Source organism: Cucurbita maxima, unplaced genomic scaffold (genome assembly GCF_002738345.1).
Source record: "Cucurbita maxima cultivar Rimu unplaced genomic scaffold, Cmax_1.0 Cma_Scf00031, whole genome shotgun sequence".
Lineage (NCBI taxonomy): Eukaryota > Viridiplantae > Streptophyta > Magnoliopsida > Cucurbitales > Cucurbitaceae > Cucurbita > Cucurbita maxima.
Genome location: NW_019272047.1, coordinates 967,819 through 977,318, shown reverse-complemented (window position 1 = coordinate 977,318; position 9,500 = coordinate 967,819). Strand labels below are relative to the sequence as shown.

Here is a 9,500-nt window from a genome sequence, read left to right as displayed (position 1 = left end):
AAAAAAAAAAAAAAAAAAAAAAAAAAAAAAAAAAAAAAAAAAAAAAAAAAAGACTGTCTACTGGAATAAAATGGCACTTCTTTGGTTATTTCACTAGTTAACAGGTTCTCGAGACTAAAAAGGATGCAGAAATAAGATCATGAAGCAAGCCAAACTCCAAGTTGTATGATATTGCTTGAAAGAACAGTCCAACTATGAGTAAAATTAATCGACTCAGTTAAGTCCCTTCAAATTTTTCTGTAAAACATTGTCTGTTTTCCCCTTCCCATGCTTACAACTTAGAAAAAAAGGAATTCTTTGAGGGACACAAATTTTTTTAACATACTGTCAATTACAAGATTGGAAGGAAAAAATGTTAAGGTGTCTGAACACTTACTGGCCATACACTAGCATAATTGCTCCTAAAGTGGAGCATATGATCAGTGTGCATAAACCTAGAGGCTTCGACAAAATAAGCAAATAGATCAAAGCACCACCCCCCTAGGAAAAAGTGGGAAGTGTCAGAATAAGAATTTGTAGCCTTGCAAGGGATCAGTTATTGGTTCACAAAAGAAAACCTGGAGAATGTTGCGTAGTATCAGATTAAGATCATTTCCAATGACTCTCGACACTTGCTGACAATCAGCTCCAAGCCTACTTGTAAGATCACCGACAGTTTCACTGTCAAAAAATGATATATCCTACAAGCATAAGGATTCCCAAATAAATTATCTTGAGAGAGAGAGAGAGAGAGAGATTTGAAGCAACTTGATGAATTGCGCCAGTTGGAAAAGAAAGTTATAGAAGTTGGCTTCTTAATTATTCCGAACCTGTAGAAGAAGAGCAGAATAAAGTGTTTCTCTTGTTCTCTTGACCTGCAGATTATGAGAGACCTCCAGTCATTTTGACAGTCACACCATATCATGTCGAAAAGAGCTAAAGAAAATATTAGCATTTTACCCGAAAAGCATCTGACTGTTCACTTTGGTTCAAAAGCAAATAAAAAGTAATTCACATATCATGAGGTCTGTTTTATAGCATGTCAGCCCGTGTACGAAATCCTCAGAAGGTATAATAAGATATTGGGATAACATAAAATGAACCCTCATTCATTCAGCTATGTTCTATGCAGTAGAGACACTAACAGGCTTAAACATGGCTTTTTTCTCTGAAAAAATATGAGATGCAACTCACCAGGATCATGTTCGCAACTCCAAAACAGTAACCCCGAACACCACTGAAGTTCAAAAGAACAAATAATCAGGTCAATTCATCAGCATTTCTGTTGCAGTATTCCATAAAAACTGTCACTTTGCAACAAATGGAGGAAAACTCGTAGCTTAATATGGAAATTTTAATCTGGTAAAGGCAAATGATGTGAATAAAACTACACATTTAACAAGTTTAGTTTCAAAATCATTAGCATAGAGTTAGCATCAATGCTAGAGAAGGGATCTTTGGCCATACAAGATTTTGACCTGCATATTCCTGACGTGATACATAGGAGCATCAAGACTTGCACATTCCTGCGAAATACTGAGATTTTTCCGCTCTCAGCAGAAAAAATTGTCGCTGTTAAGAAGTGTGGTATGGAGATCTCCGAAAGCTGATAGATAAATGTTCAAGAGTCAGAAAACATTACAAATGCAGCTTGAAATTGAAATGATGAACATAACGGGATGTCAACCAAGATCAAGCGACTTAACCAAAATTTCTAAAGTAAATGTCGATTCAATGCAGAAAAAAATATGGTGATACAAGAATCAAATTCCATTAGAGTTCCTTCCACATAAATAATTATACTCGCTTAAATTTTTCAGAACTCATAATCAGATGCTAAAACTCAGATTCTAGACAAATGCCATGAAACACAACATTAAAAGCTAAAATAGAGAGACAAAGAAAGAGAGAGAGAGAGAGAGAGAGAGAGAGAGACCGCCGCAATAACCAACACAGAAAATGCAGTAAAGATTATCCAACGGTCTCTAGCGACCAAGTCCCACATCTTGCCAAGAGCCCGCGTCACAGTCACTGGCTCAACCGAAATTCTAACTTCATCTTCATCGGATAAGCTCCACCAACTTCCACCAGGCAAAATCGAACGTACATGGCCAATCAATCCCCGAAGCTTATGTAAAATATCAAATTCAACTTCGTCATGGCCTGCTTCTCGCTCCTCCGAAGAACTCGGGACAGAGATTCCATATCCGTTAATCGCCGACTTCGGAGGAGGTAACAGGAACCGACAATTGATTGAGAAATTGTTCGAGCGAAGAATCTTACTGTTGATGAAAGGAAATCCTCGCGAACGAATTCTAGCTGCATGTTGCTTGCGATAAAGCGAAAGATGGGGCCGAGGAACTTGTAGATTGCAAATGAAGGTCGACATGAATGGAAATCAATGGCTTTGGATTAAATCAATTAGGAGCTCAGATTTGTTATCTGAAGAATCATGGACGACTAGAAATGGCCGCTGCACTGTAACAGTACAAAGACCAAAATGCTCACTCCTCGCCGCGCCTATAGAATCCTTGTCGACGGAACAATTTTTACATTAATAAATAAATAAATAAATAACAATAATAATAACGATATTCAAGAGACGACGTGTCGTCTACAATGATCAATCTTTCTCCATCTTGTATTGCTGGGATATTGAGACTTCCGCGTGGCGCCAAATTTGTAGTGAAAGACGAAAATACCCTCCTGAAATTCAAATATCTTTGTGGACTGTGGGTGGTATTTAGGTCTTTTGGGACTCGTCAGCCATGGAAAAATATCTTGCCCTGAACCGTTTGTAGGAATCCGATATCTCAGTTGTTGACGTTGTTCTTGTTCCTCTTCACAGCGTGCTTCTTCTTCGATTATGGCGGTGGTTCTTGGAAATTGGGCTTTGTTGCTGGATGTAACGTCGCCTCGGATTGTATTGGCAGATCGAAAGGCTCGTCCATTGGCGCTTGACGTTGTTTTGAGCTTACACAAGAGAGACCTTAACGCGTATTATGCAGCGATTGACGGTAAAAGTTTCGAATCAGATGGTGAGTCAAGGAGCCGAAGAATCGTGGCTCGTGGAAAATCGAATTCGAAGAAGAACGGTGGCGTTGAGTTCGAGAGCGATGAAGAGGAAAACTGGGACGGTAATGGATTCGATGAAGAGGAGAAGTTCGATTGGGAGAAAGAAATGCGGAAGAGAGTGAAGGAGATAGAGGAGAGGAAGGAATTGGAGAAGAAGGCGGAAGAATTACAGAGTAAAATTGAGGAAGAAGGGAGCGAGGACGGAGAGGAAACCGAGGAAGAGAAGAGGATGAGAGTGAGAAAGGAGCTTGAAAAGGTCAGTTATCTGATTATTTCATTCGCAGTTTCAATCGGTTGTTGATTATCCGTTAATTTACTGTTCTTCCATTTCATTGCGCTCTTTATCCAACCATTCTCTCTGCCTTCCTGTGCTGAAAATCTATATCGTTTGCTTGATGAACATTCGTGTTTCTGTAAGATGCAAAAATTGATGGCGATTAGGTGCTTTTTCCTTTCTGATTACGGCTGAATAGGTGGCTAAGGAACAGGCGGAACGAAGAGAAACGGCTCAGTTGATGTTTGATTTAGGTCAGAAGGCGTACGGCAGAGGCATGTACAGGCGAGCCATCGAGTTCTTAGAAGGCGCGCTTACAATAATTCCCGGATCTACTTTATTCGGTGGTGAGGTCAGTTTACTGCTCCAATGGAGTTTCAATTTAAGCTTCTATTTAGAGCTATGAACCTCATTATTGCGTGAAACACAAATTTTCCCTCTGGTTTTCAGATCCAAATATGGCTAGCTATGGCTTATGAAGCAAATAACCGCCATGGAGATTGCATTGCTTTGTACCGGCAATTAGAGAAGACGCACCCCAGTGTCAGCATCAGGCGACAGGCGGCGGATCTTCGATATATCTTACAAGCACCAAAAATCAAGATATCACAGGAGGAAATGGTAACAATACCTCTAATCGGTTCTGAGTACGACAGGTGATCAACTGATCTCTCTTTTGTGTTCAACAAATATTTTCGGATCATTGTTTGGCCTCGTTTCAAATTCCTTGGAGCCTCATTGTTCCATAATTTCTGCTTTAGCATGACTTAGAATTTACCTTTTTGCATAATGTTTGTTATCTTCGCATCCTTTAGCTTTGATTAAGCATTTGGGCTACCAAGATGTCTGCCTGCAGTTTCACTTTGGATTTCCCCATCATTTTCTGACTTCTTGATAGAGAAACTTCGTTAATGTCATCTAAAAGCCTTCTTTGTAAGAGAATGCAGGTAACTACTCAAGTCCACTCGTAGCATATATTGTATTTTTCAGGCTTTCTCTTTCGGGATTTCCTTTAAGGTTTTTAAAAGTATATGCTAGGAAGAGGTTTCCACACCCTTATAAAGAATGTTTTGTTCCCCTCTCCAACTAATATGTGATCACACAATCCACCCCCTTCGGGGCCCAACATCCTCGTTGGCATTCGTTCCCCTCTCCGATCGACGTGGAATCTCACAATCCACCCCCCTTCGAGGCCCAGCATCCTCGTTGATAGTCGTTTCCCTCTCCAATCGATGTGGGATCTCACAATCCACCTCATTCGGGGCCAGCATCCTCGCTGGCCCTCGTTCCCTTCTCCAATCAATGTGGGGATGCTGGCCCTCGTTCTCTTCTCCAATCGATGTGGGGATCTCACAATCCATTCTCCATCAGGACCCAGCATCCTCGCTAGTACTTGTTCCTCTCTTCGATCGATATGAGATCTCCCCGTGCAATTGTGAGAAAGGAGAAAGGAAAATAAAAAACCATGTCTGTTAGTCTGTCAGTCCGAAGTTTCTAGCTTCAGTTTGGTAGCCTGTTTTTCATTTAGTTAACATCTTAAGATACCCTTGAACGTTTCTAACTCTTAACATTTTTCTCCTGTAATATAATCTTTTTTCTTCCATAAACTTCACATTGAGTTACTCCAATGTTCCATTAAGAGTTTTGATGAAACGTGTAACATGTTCAGTCAAATGAAATGATTAGACCCTTCTTGATCCTCCAATAGTTCAATTATTTGTCCATTCATATACCCAAATTGCAAATACAACAAGATTTTGAATGTCAATAACTTGTATGAACACCAAAACAACTAAAAAAGTATTTTGGTCCTTTCGTTTTCTGTATGCATCATTGTTCTAACCATTTCAAGAAATTCCTATTCTATACGTAAAATGTTAGCCCAAGACTAGTCTTTGTTCATCACGTTCTGCAAACATGACGTATTGTACTTGCTTTCTGAATAGAGAAATGTTGAACATGCCTAAATTTTAATGGTCCCTGTTCAATACCATGGCTGTCGCGGGCTTCTGGTTCTAACAAGAGTCGTGAATGATGCAGCTACGCAGCAACGTGGAGCGACAAGAACAAAGACAAAGACCAGAAAGGAAGCTGGTCGACCACGAATCAGGTGTCGTCGTCTAGAGATTATTTGGGGGACTTCCTCGTTTGGCGACCGCCAATTGGGTTGGGAAAAACCCAAGCCTTCTGGGTGGGGCTGACCTTGTGGCTGGGCTTGGTTGGTGCCGCGCTTCTACTTCAAAAGTGACCACTCCTCAAAATGTAAATATTATAGGTAAGGCTTGATTATTCTCATTCGAATGTCACGGTGGGTTTGGTTATATTTTGACGATCTCTTCCTACAATATATGTTCTTAAACAATTATAAACGAATTTGTATTGTGCTAATCAAAAAGTATTTTCATTTTGTCTTATAGCTCTTTTTCTTATCTTGAGTTCGCCTGTTGCATACAAGTTCTTGACAAAGGAAGGGTCGAATATTGGAATTTGTTCGAGATAGGTGCTGCAATTAGGGTAGTCAACATTTATTGGTCGACTTTAAAGAGGGAGAATGATACATGGTAATATTTGAGTTTTATGAAATTTTAGATATAAATATAACATGTACGATGGATTCTCGGTAAATAATTTTTAAAAAAATAATTCAACGTTAGGTCGTAAATTTTATTCGGTTTGCTCGGGTCACTAACCTAATTTTAAATCGGTCTTTAGACCGGGAGACAACATACAAAACAAGGCATTTTTTTTATTTATTTACTTATTTACTTATTGAGTCTAGATTTATAAACAACCATAAGGACAAAAAATATGTTTGTAAACTAAGCTTCATGTTAATTTAAATAAATAAATTTAAAAATAAAAATAAAAATAAAAAACACGCACACACATACACATGTTTGGGCTTGGGTGGAAAAAGTGGGCTTTCCTAAACATATTGGGCCTAAGACCAACGAAGGCGTTCCAAAACCCATTACTTCTTACTGATATCTCGAGGCCCAAGTCCAATCCAAAAGATTACTCTCTTCTCCTTAGATATAATCCTCCAAACCCTATCGTCATTCCATCTCCTCCGAGCCGCCGAAACCCTAGAGAGAGTGTGTGTGAGAGAGAGATAGAGATCCGCCATGACGACTCGTTTCAAGAAGAACAGGAAGAAGAGAGGTCACGTCAGCGCCGGTCATGGTCGGATTGGTAAACACCGAAAGCATCCAGGTGGTCGGGGTAACGCCGGAGGTATGCACCACCATCGGATTCTCTTCGACAAGTATCATCCCGGTTATTTCGGTAAGGTCGGTATGCGTTACTTCCACAAGCTTCGCAACAAGTTCTATTGCCCGATTGTCAATGTTGACAAGATCTGGTCCTTGATCCCTCAAGAAGTGAAGGATAAGGCTTCCAAAGACAATGTTCCATTGGTCGATGTTACGCAGTTCGGTTATTTCAAGGTTTTAGGCAAGGGTGTCTTGCCGGAGAATCAGCCTATTGTGGTGAAGGCCAAGCTCGTGTCCAAGATCGCTGAGAAGAAGATCAAGGAGGCTGGTGGCGCGGTGGTTCTTACAGCCTAGGTTTGAGTTACTTTTCGTTATAATAGGGATTTTTGCTCTTGGTGCATTTGAATGTTGCCTGTTTGAACTTATTGAAGATCTTTTTTTTTTATATAATTTAAGCTTTTATCGAATCATATTCTCTCACTTGATACGATGTTTAAGTTGTTTTCTATATCTCTTTTACTGCTTGATCCTTAGGTTTACTGAACTATTCAACATTGTGCAATAAGAATGCTTATTACCACTGGTCGATCAGATATTGATGATGATAAATGGACGTTTCTTTTACTGTGAATTTGATGGATTTAGTTATGTTTTTTTTTTAACCATATGTTGATGTTCTTATTGCTTGCTGAGGATGTCTAGAAGCTTATAATTATTAATACCCATATGAGAAAGAGTTGAATATACTTGTGGAAAATGCATTTTGTTTAGTGTAATTTTATGCTGCTGCCTGTTTATTTGCTTTCATTAGTTTCAAATCTTATAAGTTTAATAGTTAGAAGTTCATAATTAATCTTTCTATAAATGCTTCTCCCATCTTTCTCCTAGTCTGGTTTCGGAATTTTGAGCTTTTTATTTGAGATAGATAGTAAAGAAAGAGGGATCACTTGAGCAATCATTGAAGAACTAGTGAAAATTCCAGTTAAAAGAAACAGTTAGCAAGAGAGAATCAGAGAGAGAATACATGGTTCATGTAAATCTTTTAATTAGAAAAGCTTAGTTTTTTATTAATTAATTTTTCTATCAGATTTGTAATTGAATTATACATGTTAAAAGCTTTTAATTTTGGTTTAAAATATATTAAATAGGTTGAGAATTTATTTTAGAGAAAAATATTTATATTTAGTTATATATTTTTTTTATTAGAGTTCTACTTTTTCATTTTTCATTTTTTTACTTTTATTTTACATTTAATCTTTTTTCTTTCTTTTTTTTACTATTTTACAATTAATTATTATCATCATCATATGTATAATTAATTATTCAATTTGATTTTCAAAATTTTTGTATAATTATATTAAAACCCTTCATTTGAGAATAATTTTTAATATTGGTGGCTAAAAAATTTCAACCAAATGACCCCTAATGATGAAAACCTGGCTTTAATTTTCAAAATCTTAAATTAAAATTACTCCACAGTGTTTACTTCCGTTCGAAATTGGAATAAAATGAAAATTTAATTCCTAAATTAAAATTAAAATATAAAAATTACATTGTTTTGGTAGATTTTCTTATAAAAAAAATATAGAAAAATATCTTTTGGATATGAATGTTTGGGCAGGTTTACTTGGCTTCTTCGGTGTTCCATGCATGTCCTTTTAAACTTGCTGTATCAGGAAACAGAGTGTCCTCCCCATTTCCTTATTCTATTCTCAGCCACAGAAGCCTGCATTTTTCATCATTCCAGTTTTAGTATATCATCTAAATCCAATCAAACCAAACCAAAATCAAAACTCACCTCTTTGTTCCAGTTGGTTCGGTAAACTATGATCATCAAAATGCTCGTTTGTATTATGATCCCGCTAATCATTCCATACCATATTCCCTGTAGTGAACACATCATTAGTTCAGCAAAAACGATCACGATTTTATGGCATCTTATCATTTACGTGAAAAACTTTAATGCTAACGAGAAGCCTTGACCCATCAAAAAGACACTCTTTTTACCATTAATAGCATCCATATATTAGACTTTTGATGGTGCTTCCTGATCCAACACTTTATCTTACGCTTTTGAACCTCAAATTTATGCTCAAAACCTATCTCATACAGGTGCTAGGTCAGTCGAGTTGTGTGTCACGATCATGTTTGTTTAAGGGTGTTGTCTGGGACAATATGTTGTATGTCTCAATTATACTTGTCTAGGACGTGTTGTTCATGGCCACATGTCTATTCCAAATCCTCGTTTACTTGATTTCATGTTAAATAGGTTTTTACTATTATTGTTGTGTTTTATGAGTCATCAATACATAGGTGTATGAGCCATCTCTAAAATCATATCTACACCCGCTAAGCCTAAAATGTTTCAAAATGTACTATAGGAAGAGATGACTAGTTGTCAATTATTTCTACCCGGATTATATACTATCAAAACCGTTGTTGTCTACTTGGTTTTAACTTATAACATTACTTTCTTTAAAATTGTTTCAACCTATTTTCTTACTCACATTTTCTAAAACATCTCTCTCAAAACAAACACTCGAGACTCAAGCAAACGTCAATATTGTCTGCGAAGTGCGAAATTCACATGGCTAACTTGTTTGCTAGGTTAGAACAAGTGACACACAATCACTATTTTGCCACCACAAGAGTGCAATTGTGACACCGTGCGTGCCCAAGACGGGATTTTTAAAAGCAAAAAAAAGGGGCATTTTTATGTGGGTGCATGAACTGAAAATGGAAGTAAAAAACTAGGAGGACTTACCAAAACACCCCAATTGAGCACGAAACCCATCAGCAGACCCAAAGGAAGTCCAAACACATAGTAAGAACCAATGTTGACATAAGCCACAAGAGCCTGCCATCCCGCTCCAACCGCCACTCCTGCACCGTTTTATATTCATTTTCAGCGGCTCAATCACAAGAACTTTAAAAAAAAAAAAAAAAAAAAAAAAAAAAAT

General features: G+C 37.6%; 4 protein-coding genes across 5 annotated transcripts in view; 2 read left to right on the top strand and 2 right to left on the bottom strand.

The window, feature by feature from the left end:
• The window catches only part of LOC111466389 (ABC transporter B family member 26, chloroplastic), a 10,824-nt gene extending 8,295 nt beyond the window's left edge, over positions 1–2,529 (bottom strand). The window contains exons 1-6 of one of the 2 annotated variants that reach the window (XM_023111020.1): positions 1,916–2,529; positions 1,458–1,585; positions 1,174–1,216; positions 810–854; positions 558–680; positions 377–480 (exon numbers count right to left, since the gene is read on the bottom strand). In XM_023111020.1, coding sequence (XP_022966788.1) covers positions 377–480; positions 558–680; positions 810–854; positions 1,174–1,216; positions 1,458–1,585; positions 1,916–2,368 — 896 coding nt within the window. In that variant the 5' untranslated portion in view covers positions 2,369–2,529. Of the gene's footprint in view, positions 1–376; positions 481–557; positions 681–809; positions 855–1,173; positions 1,217–1,446; positions 1,586–1,915 lie in introns of those variants that run through there. The other variant, XM_023111021.1, reaches the window with a different exon arrangement.
• Positions 2,530–2,772: 243 nt separating this feature from the next.
• Positions 2,773–5,715, top strand: LOC111466392. The gene is made up of 4 exons (XM_023111024.1): positions 2,773–3,310; positions 3,528–3,680; positions 3,779–3,984; positions 5,369–5,715. Exons 1-4 carry the CDS (start codon positions 2,846–2,848, stop codon positions 5,574–5,576), a joined length of 1,032 nt encoding a protein of 343 aa, XP_022966792.1. The 5' UTR covers positions 2,773–2,845; the 3' UTR covers positions 5,577–5,715.
• A 654-nt stretch (positions 5,716–6,369) lies between these two features.
• LOC111466527 (60S ribosomal protein L27a-3) lies at positions 6,370–7,037 on the top strand. The gene has a single exon (XM_023111214.1). The coding sequence runs from the start codon at positions 6,454–6,456 to the stop codon at positions 6,892–6,894; it is 441 nt and encodes a 146-aa protein (XP_022966982.1). The 5' UTR covers positions 6,370–6,453; the 3' UTR covers positions 6,895–7,037.
• Positions 7,038–8,178: 1,141 nt separating this feature from the next.
• LOC111466382 (protein DETOXIFICATION 29-like) overlaps positions 8,179–9,500 on the bottom strand; it is a 5,875-nt gene continuing 4,553 nt past the window's right edge. The window contains exons 7-9 of the mRNA XM_023111004.1: positions 9,305–9,423; positions 8,339–8,425; positions 8,179–8,266 (exon numbers count right to left, since the gene is read on the bottom strand). Of these exons, the coding sequence (XP_022966772.1) occupies positions 8,213–8,266; positions 8,339–8,425; positions 9,305–9,423 (260 nt within the window). The 3' untranslated portion in view covers positions 8,179–8,212. The remainder of the gene's footprint in view (positions 8,267–8,338; positions 8,426–9,304; positions 9,424–9,500) is intronic.

Coding starts and splice junctions, on each gene's coding strand:
- LOC111466392 (XM_023111024.1), top strand. CDS start 2,846: ATGGCGGTGGTTCTTGGAAATTGGGCTTTGTTGCTGGATGTAACGTCG. Junction 3,311..3,527: donor TGAGAAAGGAGCTTGAAAAG/GTCAGTTATCTG, acceptor ACGGCTGAATAG/GTGGCTAAGGAACAGGCGGA. Junction 3,985..5,368: donor ATCGGTTCTGAGTACGACAG/GTGATCAACTGA, acceptor TGAATGATGCAG/CTACGCAGCAACGTGGAGCG.
- LOC111466527 (XM_023111214.1), top strand. CDS start 6,454: ATGACGACTCGTTTCAAGAAGAACAGGAAGAAGAGAGGTCACGTCAGC.